The 21697-nt window shown below is 40.8% G+C and overlaps 1 protein-coding gene across 1 annotated transcript in view; it reads left to right on the forward strand.

Annotated features, from left to right (window-relative positions):
• Positions 1 to 21697, forward strand: part of LOC111150881 (WD repeat domain 64) — a 136385-nt gene that overhangs the window by 58637 nt on the left and 56051 nt on the right. The window contains exons 9-10 of the mRNA XM_022508551.1: positions 7017 to 7156; positions 21537 to 21663. Coding sequence (XP_022364259.1) covers positions 7017 to 7156; positions 21537 to 21663 — 267 coding nt within the window. The remainder of the gene's footprint in view (positions 1 to 7016; positions 7157 to 21536; positions 21664 to 21697) is intronic.

Consider the following 21697-nt stretch of genomic DNA (forward strand, 5'->3'; position numbering starts at 1 on the left):
AAGATAGCTACATTCTCACTTCATACCTGGCAATCTTCCCTGAGGACATAGAGCTAAAAATTTTTTTAGCAAATGCACAGTATTCATATTGTAATTTGTGCTCCACTTTGGCCCTTCGACAACACTTACGTAAAACTAGCTTACAGTTCGAATATTATTTTTAACAAATTACATAGCAATCTACTGGAAAGCAAAACAAGCAAAAACAATGCATTGAAAGTTAGAAGAGGTGGTTTTATTCATAGCCCGGACACTAACTAGCCTTATGATTTTTAGCTCTCACATAATCTCCCATTGCTCACGTTCCATATCTGGTAAAATGAGGAAGTTAGACTACAAGAATTCCAAGATCCCGTTGAGCTTAAAGAATTCTGATTATGTTGTTTAAAGAAATTCCTGTTCATAGGGAGATGAATTAAAATGTCCTTTGGAAAATTTGGAACCCTCTCTGCCAATCAGGTATATTGTAACTTACTGGTACTCAGTGTATAGTCAGAGCTCTGTGCACTCAGAAAATGAGGCATTAATGGGCCACAGACTTCTAAATTTCAACTAAGGACATTAAAGAAAGAAAGCAAAGCATATGGGTAAGAAGTCTGCAGAGTAGAATGTGGGGGTTATGTCTTGGACTGGGAGCAAGTTTCATGGCGCCTGGTAGTGATGATTCTAAGAACGAACAGGGGTCCAAGTCTTTGAACTGTGCTAATTGAGGTTATCCTTTGAAGATCTCCATGCCAAAGTCTAGAACTCATAAGGGAATGAATACTAAAATTACATGTTTTCAAAAAAAAGAAGTGGCGTGCTTATATTACACTTTCTGGATCCCTGCTGCCCTTTGCTGAGTTGACTGTCTTGGCTTCTTCCTTGTGAGGGAAATGGCCCCAACCAGTCAAGAGGAAGAGGTGGGGTGCTCCAGGGATGAGAGGGAAAGAACACAGTGGTCCTCAGAGAGGAAGCAGCGAAATCGCCCCAGAATGAAAGTGCGAGGGATACTGCCCTGAACAGGGCAGGTCTTCAGTTCTGTGACAATTGTGGCCTTCTGTCCTCCTTCAACTCAAACCCTTCACAGGAAACCCTCCAAGAAAGTAAAATGGCGCAGTTGAAGTGAGATCCCATTTCTAAAATCTGATTGTTCTGAAAAGACAAGCTGTCCCATTAATCTTAACCAACTCCTTTGACCAGCCCTTTGTTCTCACACAAAATACTTCAAAATGTTAAGAATTGACCAGCTTTCATATAGTTTGTCATCTTAAGCATTTTAATCATTTCTGAGGGGGAAAAAATGTGTTCGGTCCAGTTCTGGGATTCAAATCATTTTCGTGTTTACGGATTAAGATGTTTGACCTTCGTGAACCTCAACACTCATTATATTGTGAGATGGCCAGCTACAGCCTTGGAATCTTATTTTTCTAGCTCCCTTACCAAAACGAAACATTTAGCAGCATGACTGACAAGCAACTGATACTTCTCACCGTGCAAAAATTATTAAATGGTCACAGTTACAGAGCCTCTGTTAGTAGAAGATGCAATTCCTTAGTGACTAGAGACACGTTTTCCTCAGGAGAATACTTTTGTTGATGAGTGACTCAGCCGAGCACGTTGCTAAATGTACCGTGTAGCCCAGCTGATGACTCAACACATACTATGAAAGCAGCTTCGTGAGGCGTAGCTGAATGTGTGAAATTTGCAGGGACGTTTGATGAACTGGAGAAAACAAAGCCAAACCAGGACAAAGTACTTAACTCAAACAAAAACAAAACCAAATAAAATCGCAAACTTCCTGAGCATTTCTTTTTAGCTCGTGATTGTCTCTATCGGCCATTTTAAGAGTTAAACTCCTACTTTGGGCGGTTCGATGTAGAAAAATGATTCTCTGCCATCCAAGATAATCTGGGGGCTCTGTGTGCATCTGTTAATGTTTCATTCAACCAGCGTGTCTTGCACAACTGCTACAGACTAGGCGTCATGAATCACAGAGATCAGGTTGCATTTTAACCTTCAAGAATTCAAAATTTAGTGGTACGAATAGGGCATGTTAATACACAGCTGTGATACCACGTGGTGCACAAGCAGATTCATGGAACTGAATTCATGGGACACATGGAACAGATTCATAATCATAATAACAACAATGTGGATTAAACACTGTCGGCATTCAGAGCTTAGTATGACCTCCATTTCTGGTCATTCTGGCTCTAAAAAACCACCGCACAGATAACATGAGGATTCCACTGCTATCATCAGAAAGTAAGCAGAGCTGGAGGACCTCTGGTAGCCGACTGGAGGAGACCTCCGTAAGACGGGGCTTCCTTCATAATGCACACTGGACAAAGCTCTTTGTTTGCTGCGTTTCCCACATGGCAGTCTTCCGTTGTATCCTTCTTCCTGTGGCACCCAAGTCACAGATTTCCTTCTAAGGGTAGCCTGACCTCATCTTCCAGGAGTGATAAAGTCCAATTCAGGGGCAGCCTGGCCAACCGCTTGGGGGCCCGAGGCTCAGGTTCTGAACATACTGCAGCAAGGACGAGACCTCTCAGCCATTGCCAGCAAAAAGTCAACGCAAGCAAGATATTGCTTTAAGGGAATTATCTCATGACCTTTACAATTCCAGATTGCTCCGTATTCTCACTGTTGTAACCTCTCCTTCCATAGCACACAATCATAAAACTTCAGAGTGGGAAGGAATCTTGGGAGATCAAAACTATACAGATAAGAAAATTGAGGCCCCAGAAGAGAGAATGATTTGCCTCAACTCATCACCTGACATGTGACTAGGCAGCTGGGAGCTCCAGTCTGTTCTCTTTGCTTCCAGCTCCTGCTCCTCCCCCCTGGACCACTGGGACCACTGTAACCTGGTTCCCACAGTCCCTCCCTCCCTTCCTTTTCTCTGTGCACTGAGCCAGCTCATGTCCTCAAGAGTGAGACATTTGGATCCACTGACTCACCAGCTGAGATAAGAACTTGCTAAAGGAAAGAAAATTCTATCTTTATATGTGGCTTTATCAGAATCCTGATTAACAAAAAGAAAGAGAGAAACTGAAAATAAATGGAAAATAACAAAGGAACAAGGAATTAACCCCTAATGAACCATAATGTATTGTTTAGAGTATTAAGACCTACCTTCATATTGTTATTTTCTGTGACTACTTCCTTTCCCTATATAACTTTTATGCTTGCCCTAGTGCTACCACTAGATTTCAAACTCTCCAGAGCAGGGCCCATGTTTCATACATCTGTGTATCAGTTCCTTTCTCTCTCCCCCAAGCATTTTATAAAACGTGTTGCAAATGGCAGGGACTTAGAAGAAAAACAGAGTAGAATTAGCTCATATTCCAGGAACCGCTCAGATTATCCACGGATGACCCCATTTAGTCTCACAATGAGGTTATGACATAAATTCTGGTCATCCCCATTATATATACAGATAAGGAAACCCAGACACAGGAGGTGAGATCACTTCTTTGAGCCATAAGGCTCGTGAGCTATAGAGCCCTGTTTCAAATCAAGGTAGATTTTCCCAAAATCAGTATTTTTTAAGCACTTCATGAGTCACTCGATTAGCCAACTCACTTACTTAGCAAACACATATTATGTACTTGCTATTTGTCAAACGCTATAGATGAGAAATTTGGCCTCACCAGATAATGGGTAAACAGATCTTTATACAAACCTCAATGGCTGGATAGAGTTCATGCTATAAACAAAATCTGAAGCAAACACCCTCAGAATGGGAAGAAGCAGCCTTAATGCCATCTGAGGCTGGGGACGGTGATCAGGGACAGCATTAGGAAGGAAGGAAGGGTTGGAACTAAGTCTGAAAGGGAATGTTTTGGTCTTCTGAAGAAAAAAAAAAGACTTTCAGTAGGGTCAGTATCTAGAATTTTTTTGTATCTTCAACATCTAGCAAAATGTCAAGTGTACAGTAATTTCTCAAGATATTTTTCTTCTTGTTAATAAGGATAACATGGAAGTTTTAAGTTTGAAAAAATATCCTACTTAAAGAAAGAAACAAAGAAACAAGGAAATGAAACAAAGAAACAAAGAAAGAAAATATCCCACTTACCCATTGAAAATAGTCCTTAAAATATCTTGGGTGCTGTCTTGGTCAGCTTAGTTTGCCATAACAAAATACCATAGGCTGGGTGGTTTAAACAGCAGGAATTTATTTCTCACAGTTTTAGAGGTTGGAAGTCCAAGGTCAAAGTGCCAGATTGTGGTCAATGTCTATGAGAGCCCTCTAGATGGCCTGCAGATCCTGTTTTCTCGCTCTCAGACAGAGAGTAAGCGAGCTCTCTGGTCTCTTCTTACAAGGACACTAATCCCATCATTAGGGCCCAACTCTCGTAACTTCATTTAAATTTAATTATCTCTCAAAGGCCCCATTTCCAAATACCATCACATTAGGGGTCAAGGTTTCATCATTTGAATTTTGGGGAAGTAATTCTATCCATACCAGTTGCCGGAGAAATGGAAAGTAAGAGTGAGCTGTGGCCCTGAGATTTTTCAGCCTATTTCTAGTAAGACTCAGGTGCCCTGGGACCTCTGGAATGAAACAGGAATCAGGAGAACATTCAACAGAGGCTTATTTTTGTTTGGATACATGTTTTCCCTCTCTTGTGCCACTAGATAGTTAAACCTCTGGGCCAGGATTCAGCATCCCAAGATTGAAGTTATGGGAGCTCAATAAATATGTGAACTCCTACTGTGGGTTACACACTCAAGATGGTATAATAAGAAATAAGTTCTGCTTTTAAGTGGGTGGTCCAGAAAATTGGGTCATTAATTATAAAAGATGCCAGGGGCAAGGGGCACATAGGGAGGGGCTCTTGGTTTTAAAGACTATGAAGACATTCTGAAATAGTCTTGGAAATACAGTCAGGCTACGATTTGAAGAATGGTTTAGAATACGCAAAGGGGAGAAAGAAAAAGGTTAAGAAAATACTCTTTTCCCTTTTTTCATGGAGCCAGACAACATAATCATGGAATTATGAAAATATCTGTGTCTATCACATTTCCCTGGGTTATGAATATCCAACTGGCAAGTCACCTAATTCTCCCACGTAGCTGACTGGTTCTTTCAGTGTGTGCAAGTATATTTCCATAAAAAGTCCAATATATATCAGCAAATTCATCCTGTGGGCTACAAAATATATGCTACCTGATTAACTAACGCGACCACTTTGAATTTTAGATTTTGTTAATATATAAATTGTGAGTTTATAACTTAGGTTACATATAAATTATAACTTAGGCTGTAACGTTATTATTTAATCTTTTTTTCCTAGTGCCCTGAAGGTCCGGAAATAAATAAGATGCTCAAGAATGCACCAAATATTCCTACTCTGATACCATTTTCTGATATGTGATTCTGGACAAATCATATTTAAATCATTAAATTAAAGCAAATCATTTAATTAAAAAAAAGTTGGGGCGCCTGGGTGGCTTAGTGGGTTAAGCCTCTGCCTTCAGCTCAGGTCATGATCTCAAGGTCCTGGGATGGAGTCCCACATCGGGCTCTCTGCTCAGTGGGTAGCCTGCTTCCCCCTCTCTCTCTGCCTGCCTCTCTGCCTACTTGTGATCTCTGTCAAATAAATAAATAAAATCTTTTAAAAATAAATAAATAATTAATTAAAAGAAAAACAATTAGACTATGACTATGCATTAGTTCAGGTAATACTAGATGCTGTAACAAATAAACCCAAGATGTATAACGACTCAGACAAAATGGAAATGTATTTCTTGTGAGTCATGTAAAAACTAAATCAATTCTCTTAGTTTACTGGCTGATAGTCAATAATCTGACCACATCTAACTGTAAGGGAGCCTGGGAAATGTAATCTAACTATGCGCCCAACAAGAGACAGCTAAAGGTGTGGTGAACAGCTAGCCTGTCTTTACCATAAAGCTGGATGTGTGTGTGTGTGTGTGTGCATATGATAATAAAATTTTATTAAATTTTAATTTTTACTACCACCAGAATTCTAATGGACCATGGGTATAAGATATGATCAAAAAATTCACAGGAGGAGATACAATTAGCAGATATACATGAAAGAAAATACTCAGCAGCATCAGCTGTCATATAAATTAAATAAAAACAAAGTTTCATTTTAGACATTAAAATAGCAAATTTTTTAAAACATGATAATATCCGTGTGCTGGCCAGAATCTGATGAAACTGGTATAATCATATATAGTTGATGGCCTTGGCATTTAGTACGATCATTTTAGAAAGCAACCTAACAATATGAGATTTTTTTCTTTTTAAGATTTTTTTTGTTTATTTGACAGACAAAGATCACAAGTAGACAGAGAGGCAGGCAGGGGGTCTGGGGGAAGCAGGATCCCTGCTGAGCAGAGAGCCTGATGTGGAGCTCGATCCCAGGACTCTGAGATCATGACTTGAGCTGAAGGCAGAGGCTTAACTCACTGAGCCACCCAGCTGCCCCAAAAAGAAGACATTTTTGACAAAAATTATACCCTACCATATTGTGTAAATCTTTTACTGTGTATCCAATATGATTTTAACAATTAAAAAAATAGTATGTATGCTATGGATGTAACTACAGGCAAATTATATATGCTTATGGATATGTGCTAGAAGGGAAGATGGAGACATTTGATTTGTTATAATGGTAGAGATTATGTGTAATTTTCCTCTTCCTCTGAATGTGAAAACAAAAGAACAGCTGTCTAAAATACTTTGGGAAGTAAATAAAGCATAAATAATACATTAATCCATGAATGAGTGGGAAAGTACTGAATCAAGAAAAGGACTCATAAAATATTTATAAGGATTCACATTTGTGTGTGTAAATACAATTATTTCCAAACAGCCTTGACAGGAGGAAGGGGTTCCAAAACAAGTCAGTCCTAGAGGGCGTCCTGGAAGAAGCAGACTGTGATTTGATATTAGAAGGACAATAAGGTTATGATTGAGTGAGAGGGACTCTTTAAACTCTGAGCAGCTGTGTCGTGGAGAAAACTAATAACCCCCACCATGTCGCCCTTTCCAGGAGATGACAAGGTGCTCCGTTTGTGGCACCCCAACATCAGCACCAAGCCGGTGGGGAAGCTCGTGGGGCACATGTTCAGCATCACGGAGATCGTAACAAATGAGAAAGATCAACACATCATCAGCCTCTCCTCAGCAAAGGTAACGGAAAACAACATAAATGAAACCAGTCGCATTTCCCCCTAAAATCAGCTACTGGAAAAACTAGAACACATAGAGTTTTTGACTGAAATAGCTGCTATCACTGAGAAGAATATTGTCAGGAAGGAGACGGAAATGATGAGCCACTGTTCCTGCCGGGTTTCTGCTGACGAGGGCGTAGGGAAGAATACATCGAAAGACAGGCGTTCAGGGAGGAGGCGCTGGGAAGGAGCCAGTATGGCCCTCCCGTTGCAGACAGGACATTTTGGGCCAAGACAGAAAGCGTGAGGCTTCTGTCATAGTGACTGTCATTAAACAGAGTTTAACATGTTCTAACCAATGTGCTCAAATAAGAAAATAAAAAAAGAGTTACGAATATGAGATATGAGAAGACGGAATCATTGTATTTGCAAATACTGTGATTGTCTCCATGAAAAATTCAAAAAGATCGCCTTAAATTTTTAAATTTGAAGTACAATTGACACACAAAATCAGCTTGAAATTTCAAGAGCAGATAAGTTAGTAACGTGGCTCGTGACAATAGCCATTTCTAAAAAAATAAATTTCTGTGTAAGAGCAGTAACCACACTGGTCAAAGAGCTAGCATTCACAAGAGCAAAAAAAAAAAAATGTGAAATACCTAGAAATAACCTTAACAAACAATATTCACTATTAATATTAAGATAACTCTGAAGTTTTTCTGATGTACTTTTATTTAAGAACATGAATGGAGGGACATGCTGTTTCCACATAGGGCTATGGTACTGTAAAAGGTATTCTCCATCAAATGAAACTATTTTTAAAGCTGTTATTTTTAATTAATTTTTATTTATTTACTTTTAAAGATTTTATTTATTTATTTGACAGAGAGAGATCACAAGTAGGCAGAGAGGCAAGCAGAGAGAGAGAGAGGAGGAAGCAGGCTCCCCGCTGAGCAGAGAGCCTGATGCAGGGCTTGATCCCAGGACCCTGAGATTATGACCTGAGCCGAAGGCAGATGCTTAACCCACTGAGCCACCCAGGCGCCCCTTGCTGTTATTTTTTAATGCTATTCATGATTATTGAAGTATCAGATTGCCAAGTTTAGTGTTAATGTAAAAATACTGACAGACAGGGGGCCTGGGTGGCTCAGTGGGTTAAGCCTCTACCTCCGGCTCAGGTCATGATCTCAGAGTTCTGGGATCGAGCCCCGAATCAGGCTCTCTGCTCAGCTCAGCGGGGAGCCTGCTTCCTCCTCTCTCTCTTTGCCTCCCTTTCTGCCTACTTGTGATCTCTGTCAAATAAATAAATAAAATCTTTAAAAAAAAATACTGACATACAAGAATATCTTAGAAACTTTGGAAAATAGCATTATAAGCTGGCATTTTTCTTTCCCTGTCAGATACTAACAGATATCCTAAAGCCGCAAATAATGAAACAGAGCAGTAGTCAATGCAGAACTAGTTAAGACACATCCCTGAGGAAAGAGAAAAGGCAAGAATGAGTTCACATGTGTATGGGAGTTTTTACATAATAAAAGTAGCACTCCAAGTCTGTGGGCAATGATAGTTTGTTCATTAACTGTTGGGAAACATATAAGGAAAAAATACATAATCAGATGATCACTTCATAACAAACCACAAAATACATCCCATGTATATTAAAGATCTTAAATGTAAAATATAAAAACATAGAAGTTCTGGAATTTTCCAGAAGAAAATATTCATATAGGCGAATATTCATATAGCCTAAGAGTAATTCCTAAGCATAACACCTGTGGCTAAAGGAAAAATAAATATGATCTCATGGACATCCAAACTTTCTATGAATTATAATTAACATTTATTGGGGGCACCTGGGTGGCTCAGTCCATTAAACAACTGACTCTTAGTTTCGCTTCAGCTTATGATCTCAGGGTCCTGGATCCCTCTGCTTAGCTGGGTCCCAAGTCTTCTTGGGGTTATCCCCTCTACCCTCTCCCCCACTCACGCACACAGATGCATGTTCTCTTTCTCTCTCTAAAATAAATCAGTAAAATCTTTACAAAATAATTACCATTTATCAAATGTTCACCAAGTGCCATATACTGTGGCCCATATTTTACATACTCAAACTCACTTGCTGCTATTAACAACCCTATAATTATCACAGTTTTGCATATGTAAAGGCAAATGAGACCTAAGTAACCTGCAGAAGGTCACATAGCTACCTGGCAGCTAAATGTAGCATCCATCATCAAAGAAAGAGAGGAAGGAAGGGAGGGAGGGAGGAAGCAGGAGAGAAAAGAGAAAGGGGAAAGAAAAGGAAGGAAAGAAGGAAGGAAGGAAGGAAGGAAGGAAGGAAAGAAAGGGAAAGGAGAAGAGGGGAGGGGAGAGGAAAGGAGGAGAGTGGAGGGGAGAGGAGAGGAGAGGAGGGGAGGAAAGGAAAGGAAGGGAAGGGGAAGGAGAAAAAAAAAGAGTTTCTTCTTGTGATAAGGACTCTTAGGATCTACTCTCTTCTCAACTTCCCTGCACACCACAGAGCAGTGTGAGCTGCAGTCACTGCGCTGTATGTGGCGTCCCCAGGGCTTAACTAATCGTGCACCTGGAAGTTTGTACCCTGTGAATTCCTTCCTCTAATTCCCCTCCCCTCCATTCCACAAGTTACGATGTATCCTTTCACATAATCGAAACATATTGACTTTCAACATGATATAGATGAACAATAATGTGAAAATATCTAAACAATATATTATTTGAAATATCATGAAACAGTATGTAAGAAACTAAGCCATTTTTTTTAAAGTATTTCTTTTTTTTTTTTTTTTTAAAGATTTTATTTATTTGTCAGAGAGAGAGGGAGAGAGAGCGAGCACAGGCAGACAGAATGGCAGGCAGAGGCAGATGGAGAAGCAGGCTCCCCGCCGAGCAAGGAGCCCGATGTGGGACTCAAGCCCAGGACACTGGGATCATGACCTGAGCCGAAGGCAGCTGCTTAACCAACTGAGCCACCCAGGCGTCCCTAAGCCATTTTTTTTTTTTAAAGATTTATTTATTTGGGGGGAGGTGCAGAGGAAGAGGGAGAGAAAGAATCTCAAGCAGACTCCCCGCTGAGAGCAGAGCCCAACGTAGGGCTTGATCTCACGACCTGGAGATGATGACCTGAGCCCAAATCAAGACTTGGATGCTTAACCAGCCGTGCCCCCAAATTAACCCATTTTAAAATGTATCTTTGGGATCCTGTATTACTAGGGGAGATTAACAAGATGCTAGTGATTACCCGAGTGCAAGATTGTGAATGGATTAATTTTTTTTTCTTTTTTGTGTTTTTTTCTTTTCTTATCAATTTTTTACAGTAAATAAGCATTGCTTTTATAAATAAGGAAACTATTTTTAATTTTAATTAAACTACAAAGGAATTTTAATGGTACTGGAAAGACACTGAAGGTTTTGAGGCGCTTAAATTAAACCACATTATGAATTGAGATCTGGAGTCCCCTCTAGAGAAATGAAAGAAAACAAAGATATCTTTCTAGCAAACATTTAGGCTGCTCATGCCCAGGGGTGAACAGACACAGGATATCAGCTCTCCAGTTTCTTGTAAACGGGGCGAGTTGTCTTAGCTTGATGCTCATTCAAGCATCCCAGCAGCTCCACTTGGCAAATTACTTAATATCTTCCACACGGAAATGTGTAAAATGTAGTTTTGCCTCCAGGATTGTTATAAAGATTAAATGAGATCATTCATGACTTATTCAGAAAGCATTTATTTCTTGAGCATCTATTACGTGACAGGGGCTAATGTGCTTCAGAGAGGGAGCACTGAATGACACAGAGAGAGAAGAATGAGGCAGAAGGCAGAAACTTCACAGGAAGTTTCCATTCTAGGGGAGGAGAGAGACAAACAAAGCAGCAAATAAAGTGGAAGACAGCAAGGAAAGTATTAAAATGAACAGAAAACACAACCATGTGTGGTGACTGCAAATCACCTCTGAGGGGATGACAAGAAAGCGGAAACCGGAATGACCAGAGGCACCAGTCCCACAAAGACCTGGGAAACAAGTCCGTGAGGCAAAAAGAACAGCAAAGTAGGCACATGCGTGTTTTGGCTGAAGCTGTCATCACTATTAGGATCATTAATTACAGCAAAATTAACAGATGTTTTTACACATCTAACATTTGTTCAGATTTCTTCATAAACAAGTTTTCATCATGTCAAGCTTTACTAAATCGCCAGCTGGTTTCATGACTACTACGCCCTTAGAGCAGATTCCATCCTTTCTCCTGGTTCTGCAGACCCTCTGCTCGGATATTTCTTACCTCTGCAGCTGCTACCCTTGTTTCTAGTCAAGGGCTCACTGTACCCCATCTCCTGCTCCCAGAGAGCTGACCAACGCCGAAAGGTGCGAGAGAAATAAAGACTTCTTTTCCTCTCCTTGACAAAAACCAATGGGAACCATGGCTGGCAACTTTCTCAAGCACAAGTCTAGATAGCAAAGATGATTTTTTCTTCTTTCTGCTGAGGAGAGACATGCTTGCTTTGATGACTTCTAACAGATGGCTAATGGGTTAACAGTTGCTTTTTTGTTTTTTAATTTTCACTCTGGAAGTCAGCTTCACTAGGCTGGGAGTGTCCTCTAGAGCAAGAAGCAATGTCTTGAAATCAGGAGCCAGGTGAATATTGTTGGAGCAAGCCACAGGGCTTGGCGACCTAGCCTGCAGACTGGCTAGACGCCATCCTGTTGAAGACCACGTTGAAGACACTGTCCCAAGTGAAGATGATGCTATTGTCTCGTTCCCAGGATGTGTGGCTAAGAGAATGGCCTCGAAAAGTGGGCAGACCTAAGTTGCAGTCTGACTCTGACTGTTACGGGCCGTGACCTTGGATGAGTTATTTGAGATCACTGAGGAGGCTAACAGAACACCCTCCTCACAGGGTTGCTGTGATGATGAAATGAGATTAGCAAGCGAGCACACAACACAGTGCCTGGTGTGTAACGGGGCCTCCGTAAACATCAGCAGTGACGAGAAAGGCAGGTGCCCTCCACTCTCCCACTCGGGGACAGGACTTATGTTGATCTGTCTGTGTTGGTGCTGGACTTCCTTTGTGACCACACCGGTGTAGATTATGGGTGTGGTCTATGGCATGGGATGCGGGGAGACTTTCCAAAGACCCATGGTTCCGATGATGCTACTCATTTATTTATTTATTTATTTATATCTCTCTATTTTTATTTAAATTCAAGTTAGCTAACATAGAGCATTGTACTGGTTTCAGGTGTAGAATTTAGTGACTCTTCATTTACACATATTTATTTATATTTATATTTATATTTACATATAACACCACGTGCTCATCCCAACAAGTGCTCTCCTTCATCCCCATCACCCAGTTAGCCCATACCCCACCTGCCTCCCCTCCAACAACCCTGTTTGTTCTCTGTATTCAAGAGTCTGTTAGAGTTCGCCACTCAGTCATTTATATTCATCTCCTGCTGAGTACCTGTCCAGTCTACATGACAATTAAACAGGATCTCTACACTCTCAGAGCCCCTGACGCCCCTCTGCACTCTTCACAAGCTACCTTATCTTCTGCTGAGCCAAGAATATCAATGTTGCTTCATTAATTTCCATCTTTTCCACCTCAAAATTTTTCTGAATTTTTCTGTATTTTTTGCTACTTTCTCTTCTTTTCCTCCCACCCAAGGACAAGCATTTCTCTTGCTTCCTGAATCGAATCCCTGCTCTCGTTCTCCTAGTCAAATACTGCCCCATCCAGAACCTTCTTTCAACAGCCAGCATCTGTCTTCTTGTTATGCTCAACATCCCTATCTTCAAGGTTTCTTGAAAAGGACCATTTGGTTTTTACTTACCCTTTACAAAATTCCTGCTTATCTACATCTGAATTGGTTTTCCTCTTAGAATCCCCTTTTCCTGACTTCTGGTCTTCCTCCAGCTGTTAATGATATCAGCTGTTTCCCACTGAACCATGACCAGCTTCAAAGTCAACTTTAAAACTTCTGCTTCCCTAATGCCATCCACTGGCCAGTCTCCAAGTCTCTGAAACATCTCTCATATCTGGCATCTCATTCTTGTTCCCACACTATGATCTTAGTTCACACCCGCTGACGGGCTCCAAGTTTAAAGAGAAAGAGAGAGTAGAAGGCACTCGTGGTCTCCTACTTCAGTTTCTCTCATCTCCCCACTACCCAAATATTACACTGTCTCATGTTAATCACTCCCTTATCCACTTACAACCTTGTCAGTACCTTCTTACATATCTTCAGAGGTACCCCTTACCTTGTAAATAAAATTCAAATTCTCTTTTCTAGTGTTTAAGGTTCTCTATGGTCCTTCTAGTTTTGTTGCTGCTTACTTGTCTTTGGATAGTCTAAACATCACCCAAGCCTTCCCCAAAGTCTTCATGCTTTCCTGCCTTTGTCTGCAATCACTCTCGTCCCATACCCACCAAGCCATCCTTTAAATCTCAGTGAAATATCACATCACCAAGAAGACTTCACCAAGAGAAAAATGGAGTTCATCTCTCTTTGGTGAATAAAAAATGTGGGTACTTGAAATAGACCAAGGGATAGGAAGAAAAAGTGACCCTTTAAAATATATTTCCTTTAAGTTGTAAAAATCAGAACTATTTTCTGGCTTTAGCTCCTTATGCTTTCTTTCCCTATGGGATTATTGAAACCAAATTCCAGCTGTTTTTGTTTTTGTTTTTTTTCTTACTTTTTGGATAACTGGAAGCATCCATGATTGAGAGCCCGATTCTACTACTCCCAGCATTTGCCAACTTCTGTCCTAGCATTGCTCTTGAGACATTCCATTTTGGGTAAACTGTGATTTGAAACATCCTCAAGAGGTAAGAGTTTCTAAAAAAAAAAAAAAAAAAAAAGGTAAGAGTTTCTAGTCTCAGATCTTTCTTCAGAGTGACTATTGGAATTTACTGGGGAAGATCACTGTATGATATGAACCTTCAGCTAACAGAATGTAAGTGACCAACTGTGAAGAGAACACACAAGTTAAGAGAAAGGAAGCAAGGGCACATGCTTTGGGATTCACACTCAACTTGAAGAGTCTGAAGCAAAAAAGTTAGCTTTTTGCTTATGTACAGGCCTTGTTCTCCTTCAGTCTGTAACCCCAGGACGGCTCACTGACCATCTTCAAAAGAAGACCCTGTTGGTGGTTCTGAGCCACGGGAGCAGATATGCCTACAAAGACACTGGGGAACCAGCCCGTACATGAAGCTTCCTTCCGTCCGTGGCTATCACTTTCTAGTTATATAATCTGGGACACTTTGCTGTCATTGCATGTTTGCTTAAGGTGGGTCATGATGTTTCTGAGTTTCGTCCTGTGGGACTGTTTCCCCTTGGCCCCACCCCCACTCCCATCAGCTTTCAGGACCCTCAAACCCCTTGATAAATACACCTTTGCACGCACCCACATACATGTTCACTAAAGTCTACCTAAAGTAATTATACTTCCTGGGTGTGTTGTTGACATTAACTTTCATGTCTCAGTAAATAGAACTCTTGAAGAAGCCTGACATGGTTCTTTGGCTGGAAATCTGGCTGTCCCTGAGCGATCCTACCAGGAATCTTGACTTCCTGCTCTATTTATATGAATCAGTCCATACATGAGCCGCTGCTCAGTGCCTCATGTTGTATCCTGCCCAGTGCCCGGACATGGTTTCATGTAATCTCTGCCCGAAAGGAGTTAAAAACCTCGTTGAGTAACTAATGCAGAACTGCCAAAAATCTTTGATGGCCAAACTTAGTAAAGACAAAAACATCAGGTTCGGCTCTCCTCAAGAACTGGAGCTAATTATGCAAGCTGGTTTTGCAACTTGGAATCAAGAAGGCATGAAATTGTAATCGCAGAAGGCAAGCTAGCAAAACTTAAAATGCTCACACCCTTTGACACAAAAATGCCACTTCTAGGAATTTATCAAACAGGTATGTTTAGACTACTGTACAAAAATTACATATAATTTTTGCATCACTATTACTTTGCTAAAAGAAAATAAAAGAAATAAGCCTACCTCCATCAGTTGGGGACTAATTAGAATAAATTATGAAGCATTCATACAACAATACTATGCAGCCATTAGAAAGAATGAGGTAAATTTAAGTAGTTAAATGTGCCCTCACGTAGATGAAACTCTTTCTCTATGTGACCTCATTTGATATTTGTGACAACTGCATGAGATAGGTTCTGGTATAATCTCCCTTACAAATGTAAAAACTAAGGCTCAGAGATGTTTAGTGACTTGCCCAAGGTCACACAGCTAGTGAGTGATGGAGGAGGATTCAGCTGAGCTTGTCGGTCTCCAGAGGCAGTATTAGCAACAGACATTGACCTAAGAAGTAGAACTGGAGAGCCCAGAAGGAGGGGGAGGTGTGAAAGGGGACTTTGGTTTTTGTACAGCTTGAAATTTCCTACTACGCACATCTAATAACTTGGTCATCAAAAAGTTAATTTTTTAAAGGCATCCTGGCTGGTTTCCCTTCATTTCTGTTTGCCAGTTACCACACAGGAGAAATGTGAGAACCAGACAACCAAATTAACAGTTTTCATTCCACGTAGCAAAAACTTTTTTTCTTCTTGTTATTTGTAAGAGCTTAAAAAACACGTTTTTGCATTGAATTCCTACACAAGTAACGTTGAATGCCTACCATCTGTACCACTGTTATACATATCTATTTTCAAATTCCGAATGTGTCTATAATACTGTGTCACCCTCAGAAGAGTCATAATAGCAGCTATCTTCAGGCTCTTCAACGTAAAGTCGTCTAGCCTTAATCTGATTCATTTGGGGTCTAAAATCTAATTAACCTCTTGTAGTCGTTGGGTAAAATTAGAAAGGCTGGCAAAATCCCAGCTTCCCTTGACCAATCAGAAATGCTGAATTCCACATGCCCTTTCCGCTATCTAAATGATAGTGCAAGTCTAAAGATTTCTGCCAATACAAAGTTTTAGCACAGCGTTCAAACTTCCGCTCAAATAACTCTTACAGTGCATGATAATTCCTTGTGTTGTATCTACGCTCCTGAGCAGACGAAGGTCTGTTCAAAAACGGCTGTAATGGGGCGCCTGGGTGGCTCAGTGGGTTAAGCCTCTGCCTTCGGCTCGGGTCATGGTCTCAGGGTCCTGGAATCGAGCCCCGCATCGGGCTCTCTGCTCCGCGGGGAGCCTGCTTCCTCCTCTCTCTCTGCCTGCCTCTCTGCCTACTTGTGATCTCTGTCTGTCAGATAAATAAATAAAATCTTAAACAAACAAACAAACAAAAAAAAATGGCTGGAATAGTGCTTCTGCTGATCTTCTGCTTCTGTAGCACCTAGCTCGGCGTTCCAGAATTACTTGCCGTATAAGGAATTGTGCATGTCATGTCAGTTTTGCCCCTTTTTACAATCCTTTTTTATGTATCTCAGGCCAACTCCTACACATCAGATACTTTGCTCTAGGTCACTTTATAATAATACCCACCAAGATTTAAAAAAAAAGAGTCCTTTATTTATTTTTTTAAGGTTTTATTTATTTGAGAGAGAGAGTATGGGAGCAGTGGGGAGCAGAGGGAGAGTGAGAAGCAGACTTCCCACTGAGCAGGGAGCCTGACATGGGACTCCATCCCAGGACCCTGAGATCATGACCCAAGCCAAAGACAAATGCTTAACCAACTGAGCCACCCAGAAGCCCCCAAAAGAGCACTTCATTAATGCATTTGGACACTAGAGATTGGTACTGAGTTTGCAAGAAAAGCCAGGAAACCTGGTTGAATCCTACCAGTCCTCTTACTCCTGGCGCAGATACACGTAGAGTTTTCAAACTTTTTTACTTCATCATTGTTTATTAATTATCCCTCACAAAAAAATCCTAAAGGGAGGGCTTTCTATTGTTCTTCTCTTTGATATTTAGGGATGGATAACTATTCTCAAAGCCTTACAGTGTTTCAGCTGAGTTTTTCCCCAATGTTAAAAAAAAATCCTTCCTCCTAACTCCTGCATTCCCAATTTGTTTGGAAATCATTAGTTTTCTGCCACTAGGAGGTGAATATCTTTTGTAATTTCCATTTTACACATACATAGTATTTAATTTATCATTAACAAACACTCCATTGTGCACACAGAGCTTCCTTAGTGGAAGTCACCTGTCCTCTCAGATTTTCTTTCTACAGCAATGATGTCTCTCTCACAAAGGTCGTGCCCTTCCTAATCCCCGCTCCCCTCTGTCTCTCAGGCTTTGAAGCACTAACAGGGACCACCGGAACACTGTCTACCCCTGAGGGAGATGAGTAGGGAGGAGGACTAGGGAGATGAGTAGGGAGGAGGACTAGGGAAATGAGTAGGGAACCGGGCTAGAATCAGCACAGCCTCACTCCTATCCCTACTCCCCTTTCCTCCAAAGTAGCTAACGTGTGAAGACCACCTAAAAACAGACTCAGTGAATTCTGTTTGCTGATGCCGTCCCATTTATTAATTGATTTATCCAGTTCCAGTGTGAGTTCTGTCTATGCAGTGTTGCTCCTCTGTAAGTTCGTACAAGGTCCTGGACCAAGACAGGGAATAAGCAAGCGAGCTGACCCAAATCCAGTTAAATAACCAGTCGAACTGAAGAGAACACGTGTGTAAGATACTGCGGAAACAAATAGCATATGTTCCTCCCTCAAGGGAGTACAGTTTAGTAGAGAAGCCTCTTGGCAAATCGTCATATGACAAATGCTAATTGCTACACGTGTAGACGGGTAGTATGGGCATCCGCAGGGGGGACATCTGAATTAGAAGGGTGACCAATGGAAGGTGTCCAAAGGAGAGGAGTTTTTGGACTTTTCAACTTAGAACGAGCACTATGTTTTATTACCATTAGTACATGTATAGATGTCCTCCAACTGTGGATAGTCTTATTTTGTATGTTTCAGTGTTCTCTCTGAATAAATCCTACTGAAATTTCCTTTCTCCCCCTTAGCACTGTATTTTGAGATTAATCCACGTTTTTACATATAGGTCTAGTTCACTTGTTTTAACAGCTACATGGGATTCTGTTGGAAGCACAAGATATGTGTATCCAACTTGGCCAATGAACATTGGACTTGTTTCTACCCCTTGTGGCTTTGTGATTGTGGTTTTGGTTAAACAGAGATTTTTAATTCTAATTCAGTGAAATGAATCTATGTTTTATGGTTCATGCTTTTTGTGCTTATTGAAGACATGTTTTTGAGCTCAAGTTCATGAAGATAACCTCCTCTCAGTTTTTCTGAAAATTACGGTTTCTTTTACACATGTCTTCATGCTCCGTCTTCCATCTCTGTAACCTTCCCCGATCTGGCCCCATTGGGCAGCAGTCTAGAAACAGGTCTAGTTCCTGAGTCAGAAGTAGTCTTGGTTTAGTTCCTGGTCAAAGGCAGTGTCCTTCTCACTAACGGATCTCACAGCTTTCTGAACACTGTAGCTCCAGATGGAAGTAAAGCCTTAACTCCTCAGTCTCGCTGCCCTGAACTGGGGAGCTGCTCCATGTTCTTCCATGGAGTGCTGGGAGCCTCTGGTCCCCTCTGCCTGGGACTGCTCTCTGCTGTCCCAGCCCAGTCACTTCCAGGACACAGCCCCCTGAGGCATCCCCTCCTTCATTTCCTGCATCTCTCTTGCTTGGATCTATTTATAGAGATATGTGTCTTACTTTAAAGGCTTGCTGTTTCTTTTTGCTTTCTCTTTTTTATATATTCTTTACTATTTCTCTGTGTCTGGAGAAGAAACGGCACATCAAGGCACAAACTTTTTGAGCTGTGACTCCTTAGTTCTCCTTATAACAGATTCAAGGAAAGGTAGCAGTTCACTACACAGTGGGGGATGTTGAAAGGCAGTTGTAGATGATAGGAAGGGTAGGTGGCATGCCCAAGACCAGAATGAGAAGGGTTTTGGAAATGGGGAGCAGATTGGTATGACTAGTAACAGAGGTGACACGTGGGACCCGAGGACAAGTGTGGCAGATCTGCTAGCCCATCAGTCACCCCTAAAAATCACATAAAACACCTAAAGCACCAAACACTGAAGAAGAGAGAAATAGGAAAAAAGAAATTAGTACTACTCTACAGAAAACATTACGGATTTTAAAACCTGCTCCCGTCAGTTCAGTGAAAAACAGAGTGCTGGTGTTGTATGTCTGCTCTAGAAACAAGAAACCTGAGGTTCAGGGAATCTAAGTGATGTGCTAGAACTGACCCCTCTTCTGCCCTGTCCCTTGTTCTTTCCAGCAACCACCATTCAGAGCATATGCATATAGCAAAATGCCTGCCAACCCTGAATGCATATTAGCCAAAGCAATACAATCAGAGACAGTTTGAGTTGAGATAAATTTCTTTGGCACTCCTCGATTCTACTTTCAGGTTCTTCTGTTTGTCTCTCATCTGGACTCAGAACCTAAATTTATAAATAGCTCGTAATACTTACCCTATGGCACAAAAGTTACTAACCCAAATTTGCATTTTGACTAGAACAAAGGAGGTAACTCCCAACTGTACAGGTTCTGAGTACTGAGTACTGAGTACTGAGTACTGGGTACTGAGTACGGGCCCACCAAGGGTGTGCATTTGAGGCCAAACTCCCCACCAGCACTCCCTGAATCACATGACTTAGACATCTTTATGTGTCTACACAAAAGAATCAAACTGCCTTTGCAACAGTGAGGTGTGAACTCATTTAACTCGATTATAAGGGTCTCAAAAGAGAAGTTAGTATCTCACTGTTAACAAAATTACTCTTTTATATCTAGTTCTACAATGACCACTCATTTATTCAACAAATATTCCAATTTAATGGGATCATGATGACTATTATAAAGTGAAAATATTATTTAAGGATGCATGCTAGAAAACATCACCTTGATCAAATCATGCTTCTTTCTGAAATTCAATCATGCTACAACTTGCTTACAAAAACAGAATAATGGAGAAGACTAAGATGGACCAGATATTTCAAGTGACCAAGGGTCAACTTGACTTACTTTTGCTGAATTTGTATTTTACTGTTTTTTCTAGTCTAATAACCCAAGCTCTCTTTAAGTAATTGGAGAGTTTAAATAATCTATTTCCCCACACTCTTACTATATCTAAGCCATGCCTAAAAACTACTTTCTGAATTTCTTAAATCCCTGGGCAGGAGGAGGGGGAAGCTCTTAAAAACCTCATTCAGTAAGATGTTCCATCTTTTTTTTTTTTTTAAAGATTTTATTTATTTATTTTACTTATTTATGGAAAGAACACAATTGGAGGGAGGGACAGACAAGAGGGAGATAGAGTATCTCAAGCAGGCTCCAATGTGAGTGCAGAGACTGACACAGGGCTTGATCTCAGGACCCTGAGATCATGATCTGAGCGAAAATCAAGAGTTCAGTGCTCAACCAACTAAGCCACCCAGGCGCCCCAATGTTCTATCTTCTTATGTGATAATAGAGCAATTTGAAACCCTCCACTTAAAATATGTCTTCTCTCTAATTTCCAATGTCTAGTGTAGAGAGAAGGGTGGCTTCATTTGAACTCTAAGTCATGATCAATCCTCCAAATTCTTAAAGAATAATAAATACCAGATTTCTCTGTAAGATAAAAAAAAAATCCAGTTCCTTTAAGCAAATTTTTAATCACTGCTCTATTTTTCTTCAATATTAACAATCATTGAACCAAGAACCAAATTGGAGTTTAGCAAAGGTGTGCTCATCAGATAAATCATACTTTCTGCAAGTTTTTTTTAATATCTTAATTTTATTTTATTTTTTTCAGTGTTCCAAGATTCCTTGTTTATGCACCGCACCCAGTGCTCCATGCAATACGTGTCCTCCATAATACCCACTACCAGGCTCACCCAACCCCAGCCTCCCTCCCCTCCAAAACTATCAGTTTGTTTCTCAGAGTCCACAGTCTCTCATGGTTCGTCTCCCCCTCCGATTTCCCCCCAACTCACTTCTCTCCATCTCCCAATGTCCTCCAAGTTATTCCTTATGCTCCACAAGTAAGTGAAACCATATGATAATTGACTCTCTCTGCTTGACTTATTTCACTCAGCATAATCTCCACCAGTCCTGTCCATGTTGATAAAAAGTTGGGTATTCATCCTTTCAGATGGAGGCATAATACTCCATTGTACATTTGGACCACATCTTTATCCATTCGTCTGTTGAAGGACATCTCAGTTCTTTCCACAGTTTGGCTATTGTGGACATTGCTGCTATGACATTGGGGTACAGATGGCCCTTCTTTTCACTACATCTGTATCTTTGGGGTAAATACCCAGTAGTGCAATTGCAGAGTCATAGGGTTTGCTGCAAGTTTTTAAGCTCATACTGTAGGCTTTGGAAATCCTTCACCTAAAATGCTTTGAGTGGGGAACGTACGATGTGAAAGTGGTGAACTATGTTCTTTGTTCTCCCAGGTTTTCAGGGTGTGGGATGTACAGACTCTTTCGCTATTACAAGTGTTCCATGACAGCCACGGGGGACCAGGAGACATGCAGATTTATTCCATGGTGTACGATTCCAATCATGGCATGCTTATTACAGGTGAGTGTACCCAATTAACAGCAGGCAAAACTCC

This window comes from Enhydra lutris, unplaced genomic scaffold (assembly GCF_002288905.1).
Source record: "Enhydra lutris kenyoni isolate GAN:26980312 unplaced genomic scaffold, ASM228890v2 scaffoldscaffold24, whole genome shotgun sequence".
Classification (NCBI taxonomy): Eukaryota; Metazoa; Chordata; class Mammalia; order Carnivora; family Mustelidae; genus Enhydra; species Enhydra lutris.